Below are 25,981 nucleotides of genomic sequence, written 5' to 3' on the forward strand. Positions count from 1 at the left end.
TTTTGAAAATTAAATGGCAACATTTACACCACTAATAATTCATAAATAACATTAATAATTGAAATATTATGAATGAGCATAAATTACAATTTTCCCATCATCTTAGTCATAAATTACAATTTTCCCTTCATCTTAGTCCTAAATTACGAGGAAAAAACTAACCAATAAAAAGCCCTATTTTTCAAATTCTCCCACGAAGTGGTTGCCCAAACCATTTCCTTCACTACTCCCTCCACTAACACAAATTGCTGCCAACTCCGAGTAATACCAATTCAGGACAATCACATCCAATACACTTTTTAAGGATTTCTGGCCAATTAGCAGCTGGTGCAGCCTGAGTTACTGAAATTGGTGGTGACGGAGGAGGTGGTACAGTTGCCGGAATCGGTGCCGGAGGTGGACCATGACCACCACCTACTCCCCGAGTTGTCACAGCAGCAATGTGTAGAAGAGGTTTGAGATGAGGACATGATCGTACGAGCTTGAAGATGCAATCGAGGGCTGTGAACAGGTAAACATGCTTCATTAATTCATCCACTGCTTAAGTTGCCTGTTTCCTGTGAATATTTTTAATTTTGGAACTCCAATATACTTACTTAACATCAAAGAAAATCAAGGAAACAAATTGGAGGTTCATTATATATGATTATATTTAGGGGTTGAAGAGTTACGTAATACTAATTCAGGATAAGTTAATTGAATATTATTTATGAGGAAATCGTAATAATTACGAGGAAAATCAAATTGGCCATATTAAGTACAAAATTCACATTAAACATAGGATTTTGCAATGGGATAAGTCCATTCTAAAGGAAAAAGGGAAATATTGTCTATCCACTCCTTGAAGACAAATGGTTGTTCTCACTGTTGATTTGAGTTTCAGTCGCCCCATTCGGAACAGCTCTCTCAAAGGCATTGTTGCATCTTTGAAGAATCTGCAAAACATCTTTCATGGATGGCCTATTTGAAGGAGAACGCAAAGTACACGCAAGGCCTAATTTGAAAACAATGGTCGCGGCTTCCAGGTAACATGGATCCTTGATCTCTTCATCCAGGGCATCTACAGCCGAGTTTCCTTCTCTTTGGTGTTTATGTGCCCATTGTGCCAGGTTCATATCCTCATTTCCAGTCACTGCTTCTCTTCCCGTTGTCAATTCCAAGAGTACTACGCCAAAGCTGTAGATGTCGCTCTTCGCATCCACTTTTCTTGTGCTGCTGTATTCTGCATTCCCGTGCTATAAACATGTGATTCTGCGACAATAAAGCATTGCAGGAATTGAAGTGTTGAAGATATAAAAAACATACCTGGGGCAATGTAACCAAAAGTTCCCACAATAGCGGATGCTGTTTCTGGATCTCCTTCACTCGCCATCATCTTTGCCAGTCCAAAGTCTGCAATCTTGGCATTGAAGTCAGAGTCGACGAGTATGTTACTAGACTTGATATCTCTATGAACAATGGGTGGATTGCAACTGTGGTGCATATAGCAAAGCCCTTGTGAAGCTCCAATGGCAATTTTTAGCCTCCTCTCCCACTGCAAGACTTGAGTAGTTAAGCCTCTTTTCTTTCCATGCAACCATTTGTGAACACATTGTTTGTCCATGTATTCATACACAAGAAGCTTTGTAGTCTTTCCTCTGATGCAGCATAACAATTTCACTATGTTGTTGTGCCAAATTCCCCCAAGGATCTTAACCTCTGCTATAAACTGCTTCTCCAAAATGTGGCCTTCATTTCGTTCATGCCTTATACTTTTAAGAGCAACTTTTTTGCCTTTCTTTGTGATCACTCTATATACTTTTCCTGACCCTCCATCTCCAACCAAATTTTGATCGGTCAAACCACCCAAAATATCCCATTTATTGAATCCCAATCTTTGAAATGAAACCATACTCCATTCTTCTCCATCATTTTCCATTCTCCCTTTCCCTGCAAGTCTTATCACGAGTAACTGAGTTACTAACCAAATTAGTAGCCCTGCAATTACACCACACCCTATAATGATATAATGCTTTTTCTTTGATCTGCTAGACTTAGAAATTGAACTTAAACTTGGACTTGGTTCTAGGCCATCCTGAGGATGATAGCAATCATAAAGGCCAGAATTATTCGCAAATGATTCTCCAGTTAATGTTGCAAATTGACCTGAACAAGGTATCATTCCAGAAAGTTGGTTATTAGACAGATCAAGAACTGAAAGAGATATGAGATTTTTCAAAGTTTGTGGAATTGAGCCATTGAGTCGGTTGTGTGATATATAAAGGCGTTCAACATACTTCAAGCCTTCAAGTTCTTGGGGTATTGGTCCAGAGAGATCATTATGCCCTAAACTCAGAAAATTGAGATACCGCATGGAACCTAATTCCTTTGGAATACTGCCTTCCAACTTATTGTATGAAAGGTCAAGGAAAAAGATGGATCCGTTGTGGTGAAATGTTGGTTGTGCAATGCCCCAGTAGACTGCATTAATATTGCAGGGATACCTCATTGAAATCCTGTCAAGGCGATCCTGTGTAATCCCACCAAATTCGAGTATATTTCCTGCTCCGTGGCATTCACATCCATCATTCTTTATATACACATATTGCTTCTCAGTAAGTAATGGCGTTGCAATATTGCCAGATTGTAAGAACAGAGCAGGTGGGATAGTACCGTTCAAGAAATTGGTGTTGAGATCCAACCATAACAAGCTGCGGCAATTCCCCAACTCAGCAGGTATGCTCCCAGAGATGGTGTTGTTTCCCAACTTCAGAATGGATAGACTAGACAACTGCCCTAATGAAGCAAGTATAGCACCACTCAACAAATTATTCGACAAAGAAATCCAATTCAAATGAGTACAGTTGCTGAGACTTTCAGGCATTGACCCTGACAATTCATTGAAATCAAGAATCAGATTTTCCAAAGACTGCAAGTACATTAGCTCCCTCGGGATTTCCCCTTCAAGCCAATTCATCCAAATGATCAAATCCTTGAGCTTCAACAAGGACCTGAGGCTAGATGGTATCTTCCCTTTAAGGTAATTAAAGCTAAGATCAAGAGATTCCAATTGGGAACAGTTGCTTATACTCTCAGGTATTGGACCAGTAAACAGGTTATTCTGAAGGTACAACACTTTCAAGCTATTCTTAGGGTCTTTACAAATTTCAGAGGGAATCAAACCAGAGATGTTATTTGAACTCAAATCTAAAGTCTCTAAGCTTACCAAGCTAGACAATGACTCAGACAAGCCACCCACAAAATTATTGAATGATAAAACCAGTGTCTTCAAGCTAGTCAAACTAATTGACTCAGGCAACTCACCAGAGAATTTATTGTTGGATAGATCTAGAAGTTCCAAGGTTGAGCAATCACCAAGGGTCTCAGGGACCACACCTGATAATATGTTGGAAGACAAGTCCAATTCCACAAGAGTTGTACATAAATCTCCTGGTATTTTTCCTGTGAAATAATTTGCAGATAGATCCAACTCTTCAAGCTTTGAGCAGCTGGAGAGGTTAGCTGGTATAGTTCCCCAAAGATTATTGGAACTGAAATTGATTGAAACAAGGTTGTTGAGCTGGCATATAATAGTTGAGGCCGGGAATGATCCTGGGATGTTCATTCCGGAGAGAGATATCCGTGTGACACTTCCATTGAAGTTGCATGAAATTCCAGGCCAGTCACATGGGGAGGAAGTGGAGTTCCACTGCTCAAATAGTGAAAATGGATATCGCCAGTGTTGTTTTAGGATAAGTAAAATAGCCCTTTCATCATCCTCATAAGTGGTTAAAGATTGTGAATAATTTGGGAAGGAGAAAAGGAGCATGAAGAAGATGAAGACATGATGAATAGGGTGGTGCAACAGCATCGTCAAACAATTAATTAATTAAGCTAATAATAATAATAAGATGGTGAGGAGTGAGTGAGGATCATATCGGAGGAGCTAATAATAAGACCAGATGTGCTTCTAAGCTCTTAATGTAATATAATGGTGATGAGAATTAGGATCCTTAGCTTATTAGCTGAATTGGTCTTCCTATTCTATTATATTGCTTGCTGCTCATCACTCACTTCCTTTACTACTGAAAGAGGCTGACTTGGTCTATTGTTGCTTAATGTGAACCAGAAATTAAGTCGGGTGGACTTGGACTTGGAGTTAATCATATCTGAACTAAATTTTGGATTATCCTAAATATAATAATATTTAGAAACTCCATCTGCCCAATCCATATCTACACTAAAATTGACTTTGGATACTTTTAATTTAGGCGTCAAATATTTAGACTGGCCTGGAACAATTCAAACTGAGTTGAATTAAACATACATGAAAATCCGACTATATTCTTTTTATGTTCTTGTATATTCAAAGGAGGCGGCGGTCCAAAGGTAATTAAAGCTAAGATCAAGAGATTCCAATTGGGAACAGTTAAACTCTCAGGTATTGGACCAGTGAACATGTTGTTCTGAAGGTACAACACTTTCAAGCTATTCTTAGGGTCTTTACAAATCCTAGAGGGTATCAAATCAGAGACATTATTAGAACTCAAATCTAAGGTCTCTAAGTTTACCAAGCTAGAAAATGACTGAGATAAGCCACCAACAAAATTATTGAATGATAAAACCATAGAAATTATTGTTGGAAAGATCTGAAGTTCCAAGTGTCTCAGGGACCATTCCTGAAAAGTTGTTGGAAGACAAGTCCAATTCCACAAGAGTTGTACATAAATCTCCAATATGCCCTGGAAGCTCCCCGTGAAAATTATTCTCCCCAAGGTACAAATATGACAAATTCCTAAAACTCAATTTGGGAATTTTTCCTGATAATTTATTACCCTTCAGAGACAACAACTCAAGATCAGGAAAATCACTGGGGGACAGGATAACAAATATGTTCTGCCCTGAAATTTCGTTATAAGAAAGATCAAGACTTCGAAGTCTAATGGTTGCTCCACCCGCAGCAACCTCTCGCCCAGGACGGTCCATGGAGTTGCTGGAAAGGAGATTATAGCACCGACGACCAAGGCTATAGATATCAGAAACAGGCCCTAAGATGTAGTTTTCAGCTAGATCTATGTACCTCAAAGAAGCAGCGCATTGGGATTTTTTGGCAGAAGCGAGTGAGCCTTCGAGATCGGCATTCTTCAACACAAGGCTCTCCAGGTTTTCAAGACTGAGCAAGTAAGAAGAAACCATGCGAAAATCTATGATGAGCCTAGTGTCTGTGAGATTTATAGAAGAGACCCTTGATCCTTTGCATGTAATACCAGTGAAGCTACAGGGATTTTTGGAGGATACCCAGTTTTGAAGTGAGCTTTGGTTATCAATGGTAGCTTTGAAGGATAATAGCAACTGTGAGTCCTTGTAAAGTCCATTGAGAGGAGTTGGTGAAGATGGATGAAGAAAGAAGATGAGCAACATAAATGGAAGAAGAAAAACAGAGATTGAGTGCTGGTGGAAATAGGGAAAGAAAGCATTGTAGGGAAAACTAGTGTAATTAGGCATCATCTTTGGTTTCTGCAAGTATATTATGGGTTTCTCTATCTTTTCGTAGTCCTAGTTTTAGGCCAAGTGAAATAGCCCTTTCAGTGGTTGAAGATTGTGAATTTGTCAAGGAGAATTGGAGGAAGAAGAATACAAGGCATGATGAAGAGGCTCAACTGCAGCATTTTCAAACAATTAATTAAGCTAAGAAGACTTAAAACCAAAATGCATGGATGATCCATATATATAAAGATTGTGAGGAGCATTTTAGGATGACTTAATTGGTCTATTGCTTAATGTGACCCAAAAATTAAGTTGGGTGGACTTGGACTTGGACTCAATAATAATATCTGAATTATCAACTCAGCTACCTTATTTCTAAACCAAATTACAATTTTTATACTTTTAATTTGGGTGTAAAATATGTGGACCAGAATAGATAGAAATGAGATAAGTACGTGCACGTTGTTTATTTTAATTATCTGTTTTCTTTTATTTATTTTTCTTCCTCTATTTTTTGTTGTTTAATTTAGAGAATACATCTATCAATACCTGTTTTTCTTTTCTTTCTTTAGAACTTGAGAGTTTGGCTTGATTTCTTACAGGGGGTGACGTTTGTTTGGGTTTGTTGTGTGAAATATGTTTATGTTGAAATTCTATATAATTATTGGAAGGACTTAATTTATATATGGAGAGACCAATCAAGAAAAAGAAATTATTGGCATCTTTGAAGAATCTATAATATATCTTACATGGATGACTTGTTTGAAGAAGAGCTCAAAGTACATGTAGGGGCTAATTTAAAAATGGAGGTCACGACCTCCAAATAACGTGGATAGGGCGGTTAACGAACCGAACATAAACGAACGGAGGTTGTTCGTGTTCGTTTGTTAAGGAATTTGGACTGTTCGTGTTCGTGTTCGTTTGTTAAGGTTTTTGAAAATCCTGTTCGTGTTCGTTTGTTAAGCGTTCGTTAGTGTTTGTTAACGTTCGCGAACATGTTCACGAACGTGTTCGTTAACGTTAACGAACATGTTCGCGAACGTGTTTGTTAACGTTCGTGAACACGTTCGCAAACGTGTTCGTTAATGTTAACAAACACGTTCACAAACATGTTCATTAACAAGCACGTTCACAAACATATTCATTTACGTTCACGAATACTTAATAAACAAACACCTGCACATGTTCATGATCACAATTCGTTTGTGAATAATAAATAATATACGTTCACGAAGAATAATCAAACAAACAACACAACTAAAAAACTAATATAATATAATATAATATATGTTTGTGAACATGTTTGCGAACATTATTAAATGAACACAAACGAGCTTGTTCACGAACATTATTAAATGAACATAAACAAGCTTGTTCATGAACATTAGTAAACGAACACAAACGAGCTTGTTCACGATCTCTTAGCAAACGAGCTTACAACTGTTCAAGCTCTGTTCGTTTATTAACCGAGCTCTAAATTTTGTTTGTTAATGTTCGTTTACCTTAACAAACGAACATAAACGAACGCTTACCGAACACGAACACGAGTAGTTTGCCGAAAGCTCTGTTCGCTAACACCCCTAAACGTGGATCCTTATCTCCTCATCTAGGGTATTTATAGCTAAGTTTCTTTATATTTAGTATTTGTATGCTCATTTTGCTAGGTTCATCTCCTCATCTACATTCTCAACTTCTCTTCAAGTTGCCAATTTCAAGAATGCTATGCCAAAGCTGTAGATTGATGTTGATATCCACATTCACTTTTCTTGTGTTGCTACACTCTGCAGTATAGTGCTATGCATGTGATTCTACTAGGTGTAAAACACATCAAAAAAAATTGAAGTGTTAATTGAAGATATGAAAAACATACTTGGGACAATGTAACCAATTCAAAGGTTCCCACACAAGATGTTTTTGGATTTGCTTCAATTGCTGGCATATTTGTTAGTCCAAAGTCGTCTGCAATCTTAGTATTGAATTCAGACTCTAGGACTTTAAGAGTATGTTGCTAGAGTTGATATCTTGATGCAATCATGGTGTATATAATTGATTGTACGAGGTTGAAGATGCAAGCGAGGGCTGTGAACAGGTAAACATGCTTCATTAATTCCTTTAATGTTTAAGTTGCCTGTTTCCTGTGAATATGATTAAATTAAACAAACCATTGCAAAATATTTTGTAATGGGACAAGTCCATTCAAAAGTAAAGTGGAAATATTATATTGTCTATTGGCTCTCTAGAGACAGATGATTGTTTTTGCTGTATTTTTGAAGAATCTGTGAAATATCTTTCATGGACGGTCTGCTTGATGGGGAATTCAAAGTGCATGCAAGGCCTAATTTGAAAACAGCGATCATTGCCTCCAGATACCGTGGGTCCTTGATCTCCTCATCTAGGGCATTTGCAGCCGAGTTCCCTTCTCTTTGGTGTTTGTGTGCCCATTGTGCCAGGTTTATATCCTCATTTCTAGTCACTGCTTCTCTTCCCGTTGTCAATTCCAATAGAACTACGCGAGATGTCGCTCTTCGCATTCACTTTTCTTGTACTGCCGTATTCTGCATTCCTATGATATATATATATATATATATATATATATATATATATATATATATATATATGTGATTCTGCAAGTATAAAAAACAATGGGAATTGAAATGATGAAGACATAAAAAATGTACCCGGGGCAATGTAACCAAAGGTTCCCACAATAGCAGATGCTGTTTCTGGATCTTCTTCACTCTTCATCATCTTTGCCAGTCCAAAGTCTGCAATCTTGGCATTGAAGTCAGAGTCAACGAGTATGTTACTAGACTTGATATCTCTATGAATAATGGGTGGATTGCAACTGTGATGCATATAGCAAAGCCCTTGTGAAGCTCCAATGGCAATTCTTAGCCTCCTCTCCCACTGCAAGACTTGAGTAGTTAAGCCTCTCTTCTTTCCATGCAACCATTTATGAAGGCATTGTTTGTCCATGTATTCATACACAAGAAGCTTTGTTGTCTTTCCTCTGATGCAACATAACAATTTCACTATGTTGTTGTGCCAAATTCCCCCGAGGATCTTAACTTCTGCTAGGAACTGTTTCTCCATTAATCCCTGCCCTTGCTTTTGTTCATGCCTTATACTTTTGACAGCAACTCTTTGACCTTTCTTGGTGATCACTCTGTATACTTTTCCTGACCCTCCATTTCCAATCAAATTTTCATCTATCAAACCGCCCAAAATATCCCATTTATTGAATCCCAACCTTTGAAATGAAATCATACTCCATTCTTCTCCATCACTTTCTTTTCTGAGTTTTCTCCTTCCAACCCTAGGTCTGAACACCAGAATTCCTATCCCAATGATGACTACTGCTGCCGCTACAATCACGACACAAGTTACAATTGTTGCAAGGGTTAGTCTCGCATCCCACATATGGCTAACAGTTTCGCTTTTTTCTCCGGAAAATTTGTTGTATGATTCATCAATATTCTTCAATTGATGTAGTTCTCCAAAGCCTCTTGGAATGCTTCCACTCAGATGATTATGAGAAATATCTATGTTACTCAGACTAAGTAAGTCAAATAATCTAGCAGGAATTTCACCAGTCAAATTGTTAGAGACAAGTGAAAGATCAGACAGTTGATGCAACCGCATCAATGTAGCAGGTATTGGACCACTCAAACAATTCATGGACAAATTTAAGTAGCTAAGGTTGTAAAAATTTCCTATATCATCTGGTATTGATCCATTCAAATGGTTACTTGAAAGATCAAGAAACTCCAAACTATAAGCCACCATGGGTGTCGGTATCTCACCGAACAACATGTTGCTTCGAAGATTTAAACTACGCAGGGTTTTCATGGAAAAAAACTCACCTGCTATTTTTCCTGTCAAATCATTTGTGGATAGATCCAAGGTTTCAAGCTTTGAGCAGCTGGAGAGGTTAGCTGGTATAGTTCCCCAAAGACTATTGCAACTGAAATTGATTGAAACAAGGTTGTTGAGATGGCATATAATAGTTGAGGCCGGGAATGATCCTCGGATGCTCATTCTAGAGAGAGATATCCGTGTGACACTTGCATTGAAGTTGCATGAAATTCCAGGCCAGTCACATGGGGAGGAAGTGGAGTTCCACTGCTCAAATAGTGAAAATGGATACCCCCAGTGTTGTTTTAGGATAAGTAAAATAGCCCTTTCATCATCCCCATAAGTGGTTAAAGATTGTGAATAATTTGGGAAGGAGAAAAGGAGCATGAAGAAGAAGAAGGCATGATGAATAGGGTGGTGCACCACCATTTTCAGCTAATAATAATAAGATGGTGAGGATCGAAGGAGCTAGCAATTGCTCTCATCTATTATGTTCTTGTATATCAAAGAAGTTTACTGTCCAAAGTCCAACTTTGACTTGAGAGTTTTTGAACAAGTTAGTGGTAGATAGTTTCATTAAACTGACAATTAAAAACAATAATGTATTTTCACAATTTCTTTTTTGGGAGTTTAAAACTTTTTAATTTTGGATTCTTCATTGGGGTTTTTATTTATTTATTTATTTATTTATTAGTTTTGTATAGATGTAATATAATATTAGATGAATGAATATGGAGAAGTGTTAGACCATCGAGAGCAAAATTGAGCCTTAGGATTTGCTTCAACCAATCATACTTCCCTCCCTACTCCAACTCCGACTTTGGACAGCTGCCACATTTGAATGATTTGATTATTCCATATTTGAAAATTTAAACAGAGTCTAATTTTTGACTATGTTTTTTTTTTCCTTAAAACCAAAGAACATAATTTATATTAAATCACCAAACAAACTAGAAATACAACTAGGCAATCAAGTTTGGTATTGTTTTGTTCCGAATATGAAAAAACTTTGAACATAAAAGTTGTAGGACACTCTCTTAGCTTTCCATAGTCACTTGAATCACCTTGATTGGACTTTATATTAAGGAGATATGATCAAAACACTATCAACTTGTTGCAAGACAAATTCCCCAGGACGTGTCCGAATTGAATGTTCTGATATTCTGGTATGAATGCATCTGGAATCTCTCAAAATGTTCAATATTAAAGTTGTTGAGGACTTCCTTATCTTTCCTTTGACACTTGAATCATCTCATTTGGACTCCCTATGAGGACTACTCTTCTTATACTACTATTGAATTGAAATCGTTCATAAATGTTAAAACTCACTACCATTTTTGTTCCCTTACTTTTGAACAATGGAATAAAAAATGATGAAGAAAAAAATAAAAGAAATCATTATTTTTTTTTTTTTGAAAATAAAGAGCTAATTCATTAATCATAAGTTGAAACAGTTACAATAAAAATCGATAGAAGGGTGAATCAACGATTTGGTCCCTCACTTATTCGCGACTTGTCAATGTTGCCCCTGAATCACGTATTCATCGATTTAGTCCCTGAAAATAATTGTTTTTCGTCAAATCAGTCCCTATGGCCGTACTCCGTCAAGTCTCAGGCGAGAGCTCCGATTTGCCCTGGGTATTTTGGTCTTTTCACGCCTTCTTCTTCATTATATCTGACCAAGCTTCGCCGGAGAAGCTCAAGCTCGCCGGAGGGAGCTCCATCTCTTCTCTTCCCCACCCCAAAGCCTCCGGTGACCAAGTCTCACAACATGGGAGCTATGAACCTCTCCGCCGAGAAAATAGTCTATGGGTCCTCTCTATATTTTGTCTCCATTTGCCGTTCTTTTGATTTGAGGTTTCTGGGTGGGTTGCGTTTAACCATTTCGGGTTCTCCGCAATAATCAATCTCCTCGAGGTTATCTTTCTTGTCTGTCAAGTGTTAATGGAGAATCTTTGAACTTCTCTTCAAACGGTGCGTTTCAATACTTTTTCCGCAAAGGTATTTTGATTCGTTTCGAACATTGTTAAAAAGACTGGCTTTTGCTTTTTTTTTTTTTTTTTTTTTTTTCTCTGTTTCATCTTCTCTTCTGTTCATAGTAAGGCTTGATCAAATTCGTCGATCTAGAGTGAGTTAAGAGAGCAGTGGGTTAGCTAAGCTCAGGGTACTCTAGGGTTTAGCCTGCCTTTGATCATGGCAATGGTGGAGAATGCTTCTCAGGAAACGGTGGTTAACGGCGGTGGAGCTAACGGTGATCAGCCGAAGAGTAACAGCGGTAACAATCTGATGTCGGACTCCAATGGCTTGTACATGAAGGTCCATCCTTTCCAGGCGCATGATAGCAACAACCAGCTGCACAAGGAGCGGTTGGATGATCAGCCGCCGGTGAACGATGGCAGCAGCGGCGGAGAGGTCGAAGTGAACGGTAGTGAGACTTGGTCACCGGAGGCTTTGGGGTGGGGAAGAGAAGAGATAGAGCTCCCTCCGGCGAGCTTGAGCTTCTCCGGCGAAGCTTGGTCAGAATTAATGAAGAAGAAGGCGTGAAAAGACCAAAATGCCCATGGCAAATCGGAGCTCTCGCCTGAGACTTGACGGAATACGGCCATAGGGACTGATTTGACGAAAAACAATTATTTTCAGGGACTAAACCGATGAATACGTGATTCAGGGGCAACATTGACAAGTCGCGAATAAGTGAGGGACCAAATCGTTGATTCACCCTCGATAGAATGATAAAACATTCTTTACAGTCAAACATAGAAACAACTTTACTAGCAATGCTAAAAGAAACTTGAATCACAAAATGTGTTACAAAATTGAAGCTGAATTCAATGGAGGACCTGAAGCTTCTTTGATGTTGTTAATGATCTGGCTATCCAACATTGACTCTATTTGAGAAGTCTTGCATACCACCTGAGTAACTATTGCAGCTCTTCTGTCCGTAGACAATATCTTCATTAATCTGAACCGCATATCATGGTTCAGATTTTGTTCGTTGCTCAGGATGAGATAAACATACGCCATGATAAATTAAATCGTTTCACATTAATGGAAAAAGAACTCGCCAAAGAAATGAGATGGAATAACTCGCCAAAGAAGCGAGATGAAATAACTTGTCAAAATAACTAATACACACACTCACATATGTGCGTGTATTATATATTTTTATATATTTATTTATTTATTATTAATTAATTAATTTGATGGCAATATAATTTGCTACCAAAAAAAAAAAAGAAGATATTTCTTCTACTTAATTACAAAGTATTTAAAATTCAATTATAATTCGTGTTCTTGTTTATAATTTGTCCCTCAAAAATTAGTCCTGACTATGAGAATGACTTGATTGGTGTATTGCTCGATTTGAACCATAAATTACGTTGGGTGGACTTGGACTTGGAGTCTACATACTCTGCTAACGGATTTCTAAACCAAAATTCAATTTAAATACTTTTCTTTTAGTGTAACATATTTGGACCAGAATACCTAGAATTGAGTTAATGACCCGGCGTTTACTTCAATCAATCGTTATGCTGTGAAACCGCCTTGCAAAGTAGACAATGTTCTATGTTCATAATTACTGAATTATATGTTCATAATTATAAAGTTATATATTCATATTTTTGAATTTCATATTCATAATTATTCAACTCTATATTCACAATTACTGAACTATATGTTCATAATTATAAAACTATAATTCCCTCGCTTCCGAACTAGCCGACGAGGGCTAGGTTCAAGGGCGTGGGAGAGCCCCTTATTCTTTTGGCTTGATTGCTTTCACCAGGTCTAATTGACTTAATCCCGCCGATAAGGCCGAGTTCCTGACTCTTTACTTTAGAATTTTGAAGTAGGGCTTAGTTTAAGAGTTTGATTCAAGGCCATTTTCGACCGCTTAGGGAATGTGCTTTTCTCAAATCCTCTGCTCAATTCATCTGCTATTCCGAAAGCGGTATCGGCAGCATTCACAGCTGATTCGTGAACAGGGAATAGCAAATCCAAATCCAACTCTATCCTTTTCTCCGATTATAAGTTCTCGTTGACCACGACCTATAGGAACCAGGCTATCTACCGCTTTTAACCCTGTTTGCATAGGCTCGTGCACAGATTTACGTTCAATAATCCCAGGGGCTTTCACTTCGACACGTCTTCGCTCGTGATCGCTTAGACACTAACCCAATCTTTCAAGAAATCAAGCTAATCAAGGATCTTCATCACACGGGGACCGGCTTCGCGAGACCATTTCGGTCTACTCTTGGCTAAGCTCTACTGGGCGCAGATTACTCGATCGACTATCAGAAAATTCATAATTTTTGAACTTCATATTCACAATTATTGAATCTCTATAGTCATAATTGCAGAACTATATGTTCATAATTATGTTCACAATTCTATGTTCATAAGTATAGAACTATATGTTCATAATTTTTGAACTTATATTCATAATTATGAACAGTTTTAGAACTGTGTCCACCTTGCAAAGTCTGCAATCTTAGTATTGAATTCAAACTCTGGGACTTTAAGAGTATGTTGCTAGAGTTGATATCTTGATGCAATCATGGTGTATATAATTGATCGTACGAGCTTGAAGACGCAAGCGAGGCCTGTGAACTGGTAAACATGCTTCATTAATTCCTCCAAATAGTTAAGTTGTAGAGTGAATTCCATTTTTGGTCCTACTGTTATAGGGGCTTTTCCAATTTAAGTCCACTTTAATTTTTTTTGCCACTTTACAATCACTGTTATTGAATGTGTTCCACTTTTAGTCTACCGTTAATATTTCCGTCAAGAGGCCGTATAATCAAATGATATTTTGGTCTTTTTATGTTTGTCTCTTCTCTTTTAATCCAGACACTTCGTCCTCCTCCTCCAATATTCGAAGATGGTTCTTCGAACAACTAGAATGGGAAGCCAAAGCTACATTGTTTTGTTCGTTCCAACATGGGCCGGCGATGTTTCTTAGGTTTTAGGTTTAATGTTCTCATTTCTTTAGTCAAACATAGTCTTGGATGAGAAGAAAAGTCAAAATACCCCTAGATTACACGGCCTCTTGATGGAAATACTAACGGTGGGACTAAAAGTGGAACACATTCAATAATAGTGGTTATAAAGTGACAAAAAAAGATTAAGGTGAACTAAAATTGGAAACGCCCTATAACAATAGGATCAAAAATGGAATTCACTCTTAAGTTGCATGCATGTTTCAATTCCTGTGAATATTATTAATTTTGGAATTCCAATGCAATTACTATTGAGCTCCAAAAAGTTTATTTATCACTTTAACATCTAAGAAAATCAAGGAAACAAAGTGGAGTTGCATTATGAATTATAAAGGATCCAGCATAACTGCACTGTGAGTGCAATAGTGAAATTAAACTAAACAAACCATTGCAAAATATTTTGCATTCAAAAGTAAAGTGGAAATATTATATTGTCTATTGGTTCTCTAAAGACAGATGAGTGTTTTCGCTGTATCTTTGAAGAATCTGTGAAATATCTTTCATGGACGGCCTGCTTGATGGGGAATTCAAAGTGCATGCAAGGCCTAATTTGAAAACAGCGATCATTGCCTCCAGATAACGTGGGTCCTTGATCTCCTCATCTAGGGCATCTGCAGCTGAGTTCCCTTCTCTTTGGTGTTTGTGTGCCCATTGTGCCAGGTTCATATCCTCATTTGCAGGCACGGCTTCTCTTCCAGTTGTCAATTCCAAGAGAACTACACCAAAGCTGTAGATGTCGCTCTTCGCATCAACTTTTCTTGTACTGCCATATTCTGCATTCTCATGATATATGTGACTATGCAAGTATAAAAATAAGTGGGAATTGAAGTGATGAAGATATAAAAAAAATGTACCCGGGGCAATGTAACCAAAGGTTCCCACAATAGCAGATGCTGTTTCTGGATCTCCTTCACTCGCCATCAACTTTGCCAGTCCAAAGTCTGCAATCTTGACATTGAAGTCAGAGTCGACGAGTATGTTACTGGACTTGATATCCCTATGAAGAATGGGTGGATTGCAACCGTGATGCATATAGCAAAGCCCTTGTGAAGCTCCAATGGCAATTTTTAGCCTCCTCTCCCACTGCAAGACTTGAGTAGTTAAGCCTCTTTTCTTTCCATGCAACCATTTGTGAACACATTGTTTGTCCATGTATTCATACACAATAAGCTTTGTAGTGTTTCCTCTGATGCAGCATAACAATTTCACTATGTTGTTGTGCCAAATTCCCCCAAGAATCTTAACCTCTGCTAGGAACTGTTTCTCCATTAATCCCTGCCCTTGCTTTTGTTCATGCAATATGCTTTTAACAGCAACACTCTGACCCTTCTTGGTGATCACTCTATATACTTTTCCTGACCCTCCATTTCCAATCAAATTTTCCTCCTTCAGACCACCCAAAATTTCCCATTTATTGAAATCCAACCTTTGAAGTGAAATGATACTCCATTCTTCTCCATCATTTTCCCTTCTCCCTTTCCCTGCTAGTCTGATCACGAGTAACTGAGTTACTAACCAAATAAGTACCCCTGCAATTACACCACAACCTATAATGATGTAATGCTTTTTCTTTGATCTGCTAGACTTAGAAATTGAACTTAAACTTGGACTTGGTTCTTGGCAATCCTGAGGATGACGGCATTGAGAAAGGCCAGAATTATTCGCAAACGATTCTCTAGTAAATCTTGCAAATTGACATGAACAAGGTATCACTCCAGAAAGTTGGTTATTAGACAGATCAAGTTTCCAAAGAAATCCGAGATTGGTCAAATTTTGTGGAATCACTCCAGAAAGTTGGTTATTAGACAGATCAAGAACCGAAAGATATGTGAGATTGGTCAAAGTTTGTGGAATTGAGCCATTGAGTCGGTTGTGTGATAAATAAAGGCTGTCAGCATTCTCCAAGCCTCCAAGTTCTTGAGGTATTGGACCAGAGAGATGATTATGCCCTAAATTCAGAATATTGAGATACTGCATGGAACCTAATTCCTTTGGAATACTGCCTTCCAACTTATTGTATGAAAGGTTAAGGAAACTCAAGGATCCGATGTGGTGAAATATTGGTATTGCAATAGACCCATTCAAGAAATTGGTGTTCATACCCAACTCAGCAGGAATGCTCCCAGAGAGGGAGTTGTTTGCGAGCTCCAGAATAATTAGATTAGACAAGATCCCTAATGAAGCTGGTATAGCACCACTCAACAAATTATCCGACAAAGAAATCCATTTCAAATTAGTACAGTTGCTGAGAGTTTCAGGGATTGACCCTGACAAGTCATTGAAATCAAGAATCAGATTTTCCAAAGACTGCATGTACCTTAACTCCAATGGGATTTCCCCCTCAAGCTCATTCAACCAAATCATCAAATCCTTGAGCTTCAACAAGGACCCCAGGCTAGATGGTATCTTCCCTTTAAGGTAATTAAAGCTAAGATCAAGAGATTCCAATTGGGAACAGTTACTTAGACTCTCAGGTATTGGACCAGTAAATAGGTTATTCTGAAGGTACAACACTTTCAAGCTATTCTTAGGGTCTTTACAAATCCCAGAGGGTATCAAACCAGAGATGTTATTAGAACTCAAATCTAAGGTCTTTAAGTTTACCAAGCTAGAAAATGACTCAGACAAGCCACCAACAAAATAATTGAATGATAAAACCAATGTCTTCAAGCTAGTCAAATTTAGTAGGGTTTCAACAGGCAACTCACCAGAAAATTTATTGTTGGAGAGATGTAGAAGTTCCAAGGCTGAGCAATCACCAAGGGTCTCAGACCATAACAAGCTGCGGCAATTCCCCAACTCAGCAGGTATGCTCCCAGAGATGGTGTTGTTTCCCAACTTCAGAATGGATAGACTAGACAACTGCCCTAATGAAGCAAGTATAGCACCACTCAACAAATTATTCGACAAAGAAATCCAATTCAAATGAGTACAGTTGCTGAGACTTTCAGGCATTGACCCTGACAATTCATTGAAATCAAGAATCAGATTTTCCAAAGACTGCAAGTACATTAGCTCCCTCGGGATTTCCCCTTCAAGCCAATTCATCCAAATGATCAAATCCTTGAGCTTCAACAAGGACCTGAGGCTAGATGGTATCTTCCCTTTAAGGTAATTAAAGCTAAGATCAAGAGATTCCAATTGGGAACAGTTGCTTATACTCTCAGGTATTGGACCAGTAAACAGGTTATTCTGAAGGTACAACACTTTCAAGCTATTCTTAGGGTCTTTACAAATTTCAGAGGGAATCAAACCAGAGATGTTATTTGAACTCAAATCTAAAGTCTCTAAGCTTACCAAGCTAGACAATGACTCAGACAAGCCACCCACAAAATTATTGAATGATAAAACCAGTGTCTTCAAGCTAGTCAAACTAATTGACTCAGGCAACTCACCAGAGAATTTATTGTTGGATAGATCTAGAAGTTCCAAGGTTGAGCAATCACCAAGGGTCTCAGGGACCACACCTGATAATATGTTGGAAGACAAGTCCAATTCCACAAGAGTTGTACATAAATCTCCTGGTATTTTTCCTGTGAAATAATTTGCAGATAGATCCAACTCTTCAAGCTTTGAGCAGCTGGAGAGGTTAGCTGGTATAGTTCCCCAAAGATTATTGGAACTGAAATTGATTGAAACAAGGTTGTTGAGCTGGCATATAATAGTTGAGGCCGGGAATGATCCTGGGATGTTCATTCCGGAGAGAGATATCCGTGTGACACTTCCATTGAAGTTGCATGAAATTCCAGGCCAGTCACATGGGGAGGAAGTGGAGTTCCACTGCTCAAATAGTGAAAATGGATATCGCCAGTGTTGTTTTAGGATAAGTAAAATAGCCCTTTCATCATCCTCATAAGTGGTTAAAGATTGTGAATAATTTGGGAAGGAGAAAAGGAGCATGAAGAAGATGAAGACATGATGAATAGGGTGGTGCAACAGCATCGTCAAACAATTAATTAATTAAGCTAATAATAATAATAAGATGGTGAGGAGTGAGTGAGGATCATATCGGAGGAGCTAATAATAAGACCAGATGTGCTTCTAAGCTCTTAATGTAATATAATGGTGATGAGAATTAGGATCCTTAGCTTATTAGCTGAATTGGTCTTCCTATTCTATTATATTGCTTGCTGCTCATCACTCACTTCCTTTACTACTGAAAGAGGCTGACTTGGTCTATTGTTGCTTAATGTGAACCAGAAATTAAGTCGGGTGGACTTGGACTTGGAGTTAATCATATCTGAACTAAATTTTGGATTATCCTAAATATAATAATATTTAGAAACTCCATCTGCCCAATCCATATCTACACTAAAATTGACTTTGGATACTTTTAATTTAGGCGTCAAATATTTAGACTGGCCTGGAACAATTCAAACTGAGTTGAATTAAACATACATGAAAATCCGACTATATTCTTTTTATGTTCTTGTATATTCAAAGGAGGCGGCGGTCCAAAGGTAATTAAAGCTAAGATCAAGAGATTCCAATTGGGAACAGTTAAACTCTCAGGTATTGGACCAGTGAACATGTTGTTCTGAAGGTACAACACTTTCAAGCTATTCTTAGGGTCTTTACAAATCCTAGAGGGTATCAAATCAGAGACATTATTAGAACTCAAATCTAAGGTCTCTAAGTTTACCAAGCTAGAAAATGACTGAGATAAGCCACCAACAAAATTATTGAATGATAAAACCATAGAAATTATTGTTGGAAAGATCTGAAGTTCCAAGTGTCTCAGGGACCATTCCTGAAAAGTTGTTGGAAGACAAGTCCAATTCCACAAGAGTTGTACATAAATCTCCAATATGCCCTGGAAGCTCCCCGTGAAAATTATTTTCCCCAAGGTACAAATATGACAAATTCCTAAAACTCAATTTGGGAATTTTTCCTGATAATTCATTACCCTTCAGAGACAACAACTCAAGATCAGGAAAATCACTGGGGGGCAGCATAACAAATATGTTCTCCCCTGAAATTTTGTTGTAAGAAAGATCAAGACTTCGAAGTCTAATGGTTGCTCCACCCGCAGCAACCTCCCGCCCAGGAGGGTCCATGGAGTTGCCGGAAAGGTTGAGGGCCTTGAGATTATAGCACCGACGAGCAAGGCTATAGATATCAGAAACAGGCCCTGAGATGGAGTTTTCAGCTAGATCTATGTACCTCAAAGAAGCAGCGCATTGGGATTTTTTGGCAGAAACGAGTGAGCCTTCGAGATTGTCGTTCTTCAACACAAGGCTCTCCAGGTTTTCAAGACTGAGCAAGTAAGAAGAAACCATGCGAAAATCTATGATGAGCCTAGTGTCTGTGAGATTTATAGAAGAGACCCTTGATCCTTTGCATGTAATACCAGTGAAGCTACAGGGATTTTTGGAGGATACCCAGTTTTGAAGTGAGCTTCGGTTATAAATGGTAGCTTTGAAGGATAATAGCAACTGTGAGTCCTTGTAAAGCCCATTGAGAGGAGTTGGTGAAGATGGATGAAGAAAGAAGATGAGCAACATAAATGGAAGAAGAAAAACGGAGATTGAGTGGTGGTGGAAATAGAGAAAGAAAGCATTGTAGGGAAAACTAGTGTAGTTAGGCTTCATCTTTGGTTTCCGCAAGTATATTGTATATGGGGTTCTCAATCTTTTCATGGTCCTAGTTTTAGGCCAAGTGAAATAGCCCTTTCAGTGGTTGAAGAATGTGAATTTGGCAAGGAGAAATGGAGGAAGAAGAATACAAGGCATGATGAAGAGGCTCAACTGCAGCATTTTCAAACAATTAATTAAGCTAAAAAGACTGAAAACCAAAATGCATGGATGATCCATGTATATAAAGATGGTGAGGAGCATTTTAGGATGACTTAATTGGTCTATTGCTTAATGTGACCCAAAAATTAAGTTGGGTGGACTTGGACTTAATAGTAATATCTGAATTATCAACTCAGCTACCTTATTTCTAAACCAAATTTCAATTTTAATACTTTTAATTTGGGTGTAAAATATGTGGACCAGAATAGATAGAACTGAGTTAAGTACGTGACTACGTGTATGTTGTTTATTTTAATTATCTGTTTTCTTTTATTTATTTTTCTTCCTCTTTCTTTTTTTTTTTTTTTTTTTTTTCTTTATAACTTGAGAGTTTGGCTTGATTTCTAACACGGAGTGACATTTGTTTGGGTTTGTTGTGTGAAATATGTTTTGGGTGAAATTCTATATAATTATTGGAAGGACTTAATTTATATATGGAGAGACCAATCAAGAAAAAGAAATTATTGGCATCTTTGAAGAATCTATAATATATCTTACATGGATGACTTATTTGAAGAAGAGCTCAAAGTACATGCATGTAGGGGCTAATTTAAAAATGGAGGTCACGACCTCCAAATAAGGTGGATCCTTATCTCCTCATCTAGGGTATTAATAGTTAAGTTTCTTTATATTTAGTATTTGTATGCTCATTTTGCTAGGTTCATCTCCTCATCTACATTCTCAACTTCTCTTCTAGTTGCAAATTTCAAGAATGCTATTGCCAAAGCTGTAGATTGATGTTGATATCCACATTCACTTTTCTTGTGTTGCTACACTCTGCAGTATAGTGCTATGCATGTGATTCTACTAGGTGTAAAACACATCAAAAAAATTTTAAGTGTTAATTGAAGATATGAAAAACATACTTGGAGCAATGTATCCAAAGGTTCCCACACAAGCATGTTTTTGGATTTGCTTCAATTGCTGGCATATTTGTTAGTCCAAAGTCGTCTGCAATCTTAGTACTGAATTCAGATTCTAGGACTTTAAGAGTATGTTGCTAGAGTTGATATCTTGATGCAATCATGGTGTATATAATTGATTGTACGAGCTTGAAGACGCAAGCGAGGGCTGTGAACACTGAACAGGTAAACATGCTTCATTAATTCCTCCAATGGTTAAGTTGCCTGTTTCAATTCCTGTGAATATTATTAATTTTGGAACTCCAATGCAATTACTATTGCGCTCCAGAAAGTTTATTTATCACTTTAACATCTACGAAAATCAAGGAAACAAAGTGGAGTTGCATTGTGAAATATGAATTATGATGGATTCTGCATAATTGCACTGTGAGTGCAATAGTCAAATTAAACTAAACAAACCACTGCAAAATATTTTGTAATGGGACAAGTCCATTCAAAAGTAAAGTGGAAATATTATATTATCTATTGGCTCTCTAGGGATAGATGATTGTTTTCGCTGTATCTTTGAAGAATCTGTGAAATATCTTTCATGGATGGCCTGCTTGATGGGGAATTCAAAGTGCATGCAAGACCTAATTTGAAAACAGCGATCATTGCCTCCAGATAGCGTGGGTCCTTGATCTCCTCATCTAGGGCATTTGCAGCTGAGTTCCCTTCTCTTTGGTGTTTGTGTGCCCATTGTGCCAGGTTCATATCCTCATTTCCAGTCACTGCTTCTCTTCCCGTTGTCAATTCCAAGAGAACTACGCCAAAACTGTAGATGTCGCTCTTCGCATCCACTTTTCTTGTACTGCCGTATTCTGCATTCTCATGATATATGTGATTATGCAAGTATAAATATCAGTGGGAATTGAAATGATGAAGATATAAAAAATGTACCGGGGGCAATGTAACCAAAGGTTCCCACAATAGCAGATGCTGTTTCTGGATCTCCTTCACTCGCCATCATCTTTGCCAGTCCAAAATCTGCAATCTTGGCATTGAAATCTGAGTCGACGAGTATGTTACTGGACTTGATATCTCTATGAACAATGGGCGGACTGCAACTGTGATGCATATAGCATAGCCCTTGTGAAGCTCCAATTGCAATTTTTAGCCTCCTCTCCCACTGCAAGACTTGAGTAGTTAAGCCTCTCTTCTTTCCATGCAACCATTTATAGAGGCATTGTTTGTCCATGTATTCGTACACAAGAAGCTTTGTTGTCTTTCCTCTGATGCAGCATAGCAATTTCACTATGTTGTTGTGCCAAATTCTCCCAAGGATCTTAACCTCTGCTAGGAACTGTTTCTCCATTAATCCAAGCCCTTGCTTTTGTTCATGCCGTATACTTTTAACGGCAACACTCTGGCCTTTCTTGGTGATCACCCTATATACTTTTCCTGACCCTCCATTTCCAATCAAATTTTCATCAATCAAACCACCCAAAATATCCCATTTATTGAATTCCAACCTTTGAAATGAAATCATACTCCATTCTTCTCCATCACTTTCCTTTCTCCTTCCCACCCTAGGTCTGAACACCAGTATCAGAATTCCTAACCCAATAAGTACCCCTGCAATTGCACTGCAAGTAGTTATAATTTTGTATTTACTCTTTTTCTTTGATTTACTACTAGGCTTGGAACTGCAGTCTATGTAATCAGAACACCCGTCTGTAGAGCATGCTGGCAATCCATTTTCCTTTACATCTGAGCATAAATTGGGTCCATCAAAGCAGCTATGTTCAAACCTTTCCTTCAGTTGCTTATAAGGGATTCTCCCAGAAAGGTTGTTCGAACAAATATCAAGGATCAGTGCAATACTCAGATGGCTAGCACTCAGAGGGATAAAATTTACCCATATGTCTCCAGATAAGTGGTTATGAGATACATTGACGTACTCCAATTGCAGTAAATCTCCAAAACCTTTTGGAATAGTTCCACTTAGATGATTATGAGACAGATCAATGACATTCAATCTAAATAATTCCAGTTTTTCAGGTATTTCACCGGTCAATTTGTTAAAAGAAAGCGAAAGATGAGACAATTGATGCAACTGTGACAATCTATCAGGTATTGGACCAGTAAAAGAATTATTGGACAAATCTAAAGAGCTAAGGTGGTATAAATTTCCTATATCTTCTGGTATTGATCCATTCAAATGGTTATTTGAAAGATCAAGATCCTCCAAACTCTGAGCCACCATGGGTATCGTCGGTATCTCACCGGACAACATGTTGTATTGAAGATATAAACTGCGCAACCTTTTCATGGAAAACAATTCACTTGGTATTGATCCATTCAATAGGTTATATGCAAGATCAAGAGACTCCAAACTGGGAGCCACCATGGGTGTCGGTATCTCACCAGACAACATGTTTTGTTGAAGATATAAACTGCGCAACCTTTTCATGGAAAACAATTCACTTGGTATTGATCCATTCAATAGGTTATATGCAAGATCAAGAGACTCCAAACTGGGAGCCACCATGGGTGTCGGTATCTCACCAGACAACATGTTTTGTTGAAGATATAAACTGCGCAACCTTTTCATGGAAAACAATTCACTTGGTATTGATCCATTCAATAGGTTATATGCAAGATCAAGAGACTCCAAACTGGGAGCCACCATGGGTGTCGGTATCTCACCAGACAACATGTTTTGTTGAAGATTTAAACTCCGCAGTCTTTTCATAGAGAACAACTCACCTGGTATTTTTCTTGTGAAATAATTTCCGGATAGATCCAACACTTCAAGCTTTGAGCAAGTGGAGAGGCCAACTGGAATAGTTCCCCAGAGACGATTGAAACTGAAATCGATTGAAGAAAGGTTGTTGAGCTGGCATATAATAGCTGAGGCAGGGAATGATCCTCCCATGATCATTTCGGAGAGAGATATCCGTGTGACACTTCCATTGGAGTTGCATGAAATTCCAGGCCAGTCACATGGGGAGGAAGTGGAGTTCCATTGCTCAAGTGAAGATGGATTTCCCCAGTACTCTTGTTTTATGCGAAGTAAAATACCCCTTTCATCATCCTCATGAGTGGTTAAAGATTGTGAATAATTTGGTAAGGAGAAAAGGAGGATGATGATGATGAAGAAGAAGGAGGAGGCATGATGAAAAGGGTGGTGCAGCAGCATTTTCTAACAATTAATAAACTAATTAAGCTAATAATAATAATAAGATGGTGAGGAGTGATTGAGGATTGGAGGAGCTAGCAATTGCTCTTCCAGCTGCTCTAATCTATTATTGTATTGCTTAATGTGAAGTGTGAACAACAAAGTTACACGTTGTTGGGTGGACTTGGAGTCATAGTCAATGGATGTTATCAAATTAATTAAATATAGCTACATGTAATACGTTTCTTACTAGGACTATGTGGTCTAATGGTATTCAGGTTGGATTTTCATTTGGAAGGTTGTGAGTTCGAGCTTCAATGGAGGCGTTATTGGTTCTTTGTGTTTCAGTGTTCCAGTAGTACTTGGGAAAGTTTATGATACTACAATGTAATAGAGCCAGTAACATTCAACCGAAACATGAAAAATCAGGCTTTCTTCTTTCTATGTTCTTGTATATCAAAGAAGTTTTACTATCCAAAGTCCAACTTTGATATATCAAAGAAGTTTTACTATCCAAAGTCCAACTTTGACATAAGAGTTTTTTAACAAATTAGTCGTAGATAGTTTCATTAAACTGGCAATTAAAAACAATAATATTACATGTATTTTCATAATTTCTTTTTTTGTGAGTTTAAAATTTTAAATTTTGGATTCTCCATTGGGGTTTTTTTTTATTAGTTTTGTATAGATGTAATATAATATTAGATGAATGAATATAAAATATGGATATGGAGAAGTGTTAGACAGTTGATGCCAAAATTGAGCTTTAGGATTTGCTTCAACCAATCACACTCCCCTCCCTACTCCAACTCCTACTTTGGACAGCTGCCGCATTTGAATGATTTGATTATTCCATATTTGAAAATTTAAACAGAGTCTAATTTTTGACTATGTTTTTTTTTTTTTTTCTTAAAACCAAAGAAACAAATTTATATTAAATAACCAAACAAACTGGAAATACAACTAGGCAATTTTGGTATTGTTTTGTTCCGAATATGAAAAAATTTTGAATATAAAAGTTGTAGGACACTCTCTTAGCTTTCCATAGTCACTTGAATCACCTTGATTGGGCTTCATATTAAGGAGATATGATCAAAACACTATCAACTTGTTGCAGGACAAATTCCTCAGGACGTGTCCGAATGTTCTGATATGAATGCATATGGAATCTCTCAAAATGTTCAATATTAAAGTTGTTGAGGAATTCTTTATCTTTCCTTTGACACTTAAATCATCTCATTTGGACTCTCTATGAAGACTACTCTTTTTATATTACTATTGAATTCAAATCGTTTATAAATCTTAAAACTCACTACCATTTTTCCTCCCTATTCAAAAAATGATGAAGAAAAAAAATAAAAGAAATCCTTGTTTTTTTTTTTTGTTTTTTTTTTTTGTTTTGGAAAAAGAAATTATTGTTTATTCACTCAATATAGAACTTTAATACACACATATGTGCGTGTATTATATATTTTTATATATTTATATATTAATGAAATAATTAATTTGATGGCAATTATAATTTGCTACCTAGGAAAGAAATTTCTTTTACTTAAATCTATTACAATTACAAAGTATTTAAAATTCAATTAAGATTTTGATTCCAATATTTAAATCAAACGCTCCCTAGTTGTTACTGATTAACTAAAAATATATATTGATCTTATTAGGGCTGGAACCGATCAATTTTTTTTTTTTTAATTTTTTATAATGTATAATATATTAAATGTACAAGTTAAGATTTGAATCCTTGATCATCAAGTTACAAATCAAAAATTTTACCCATTAAGCTATACGCACATTTATGTTACTATTTACATTTGTATGCTAATAAAGGTATAC

At 37.4% G+C, this 25,981-nt stretch overlaps 3 protein-coding genes and 1 long non-coding RNA gene across 5 annotated transcripts; 1 reads left to right on the top strand and 3 right to left on the bottom strand.

The window, feature by feature from the left end:
* Positions 1-149: 149 nt before the first annotated feature.
* On the top strand, positions 150-4,870 carry LOC109179866. 2 transcript variants are annotated; one of them, XR_002054000.1, is made up of 3 exons: positions 150-511; positions 4,729-4,734; positions 4,861-4,870. It is a non-coding gene; the product is annotated as an uncharacterized LOC109179866 (long non-coding RNA). The 2 variants fall into 2 exon arrangements; XR_002053999.1 differs by lacking the exons at positions 4,729-4,734; positions 4,861-4,870 and adding exons at positions 933-1,025; positions 1,110-1,187.
* Positions 768-24,273, bottom strand: LOC109179819 (systemin receptor SR160-like). Its single transcript, XM_019329302.1, has 5 exons — positions 23,903-24,273; positions 17,717-18,011; positions 16,984-17,029; positions 1,306-3,263; positions 768-1,222 (listed from the first exon to the last, which is right to left on the bottom strand). Exons 1-5 carry the CDS (start codon positions 24,158-24,160, stop codon positions 831-833), a joined length of 2,949 nt encoding a protein of 982 aa, XP_019184847.1. The 5' UTR covers positions 24,161-24,273; the 3' UTR covers positions 768-830.
* On the bottom strand, positions 7,980-8,986 carry LOC109179848 (receptor-like protein kinase HSL1). Its single transcript, XM_019329327.1, has 2 exons — positions 8,145-8,986; positions 7,980-8,029 (listed from the first exon to the last, which is right to left on the bottom strand). The coding sequence occupies exons 1-2, from the start codon at positions 8,884-8,886 to the stop codon at positions 7,998-8,000; spliced, it is 774 nt and encodes a 257-aa protein (XP_019184872.1). The 5' UTR covers positions 8,887-8,986; the 3' UTR covers positions 7,980-7,997.
* On the bottom strand, positions 14,663-16,204 carry LOC109179833 (receptor protein kinase CLAVATA1-like). Its single transcript, XM_019329314.1, has 3 exons — positions 16,107-16,204; positions 15,176-16,033; positions 14,663-15,094 (listed from the first exon to the last, which is right to left on the bottom strand). Coding segments are annotated over exons 1-3 (1,197 nt in total). The 5' UTR covers positions 16,108-16,204; the 3' UTR covers positions 14,663-14,756.
* Positions 24,274-25,981: the final 1,708 nt, after the last annotated feature.

This window comes from Ipomoea nil, unplaced genomic scaffold, assembly GCF_001879475.1.
Source record: "Ipomoea nil cultivar Tokyo-kokei standard unplaced genomic scaffold, Asagao_1.1 scaffold0188, whole genome shotgun sequence".
In the NCBI taxonomy this organism is placed as follows: Eukaryota; Viridiplantae; Streptophyta; class Magnoliopsida; order Solanales; family Convolvulaceae; genus Ipomoea; species Ipomoea nil.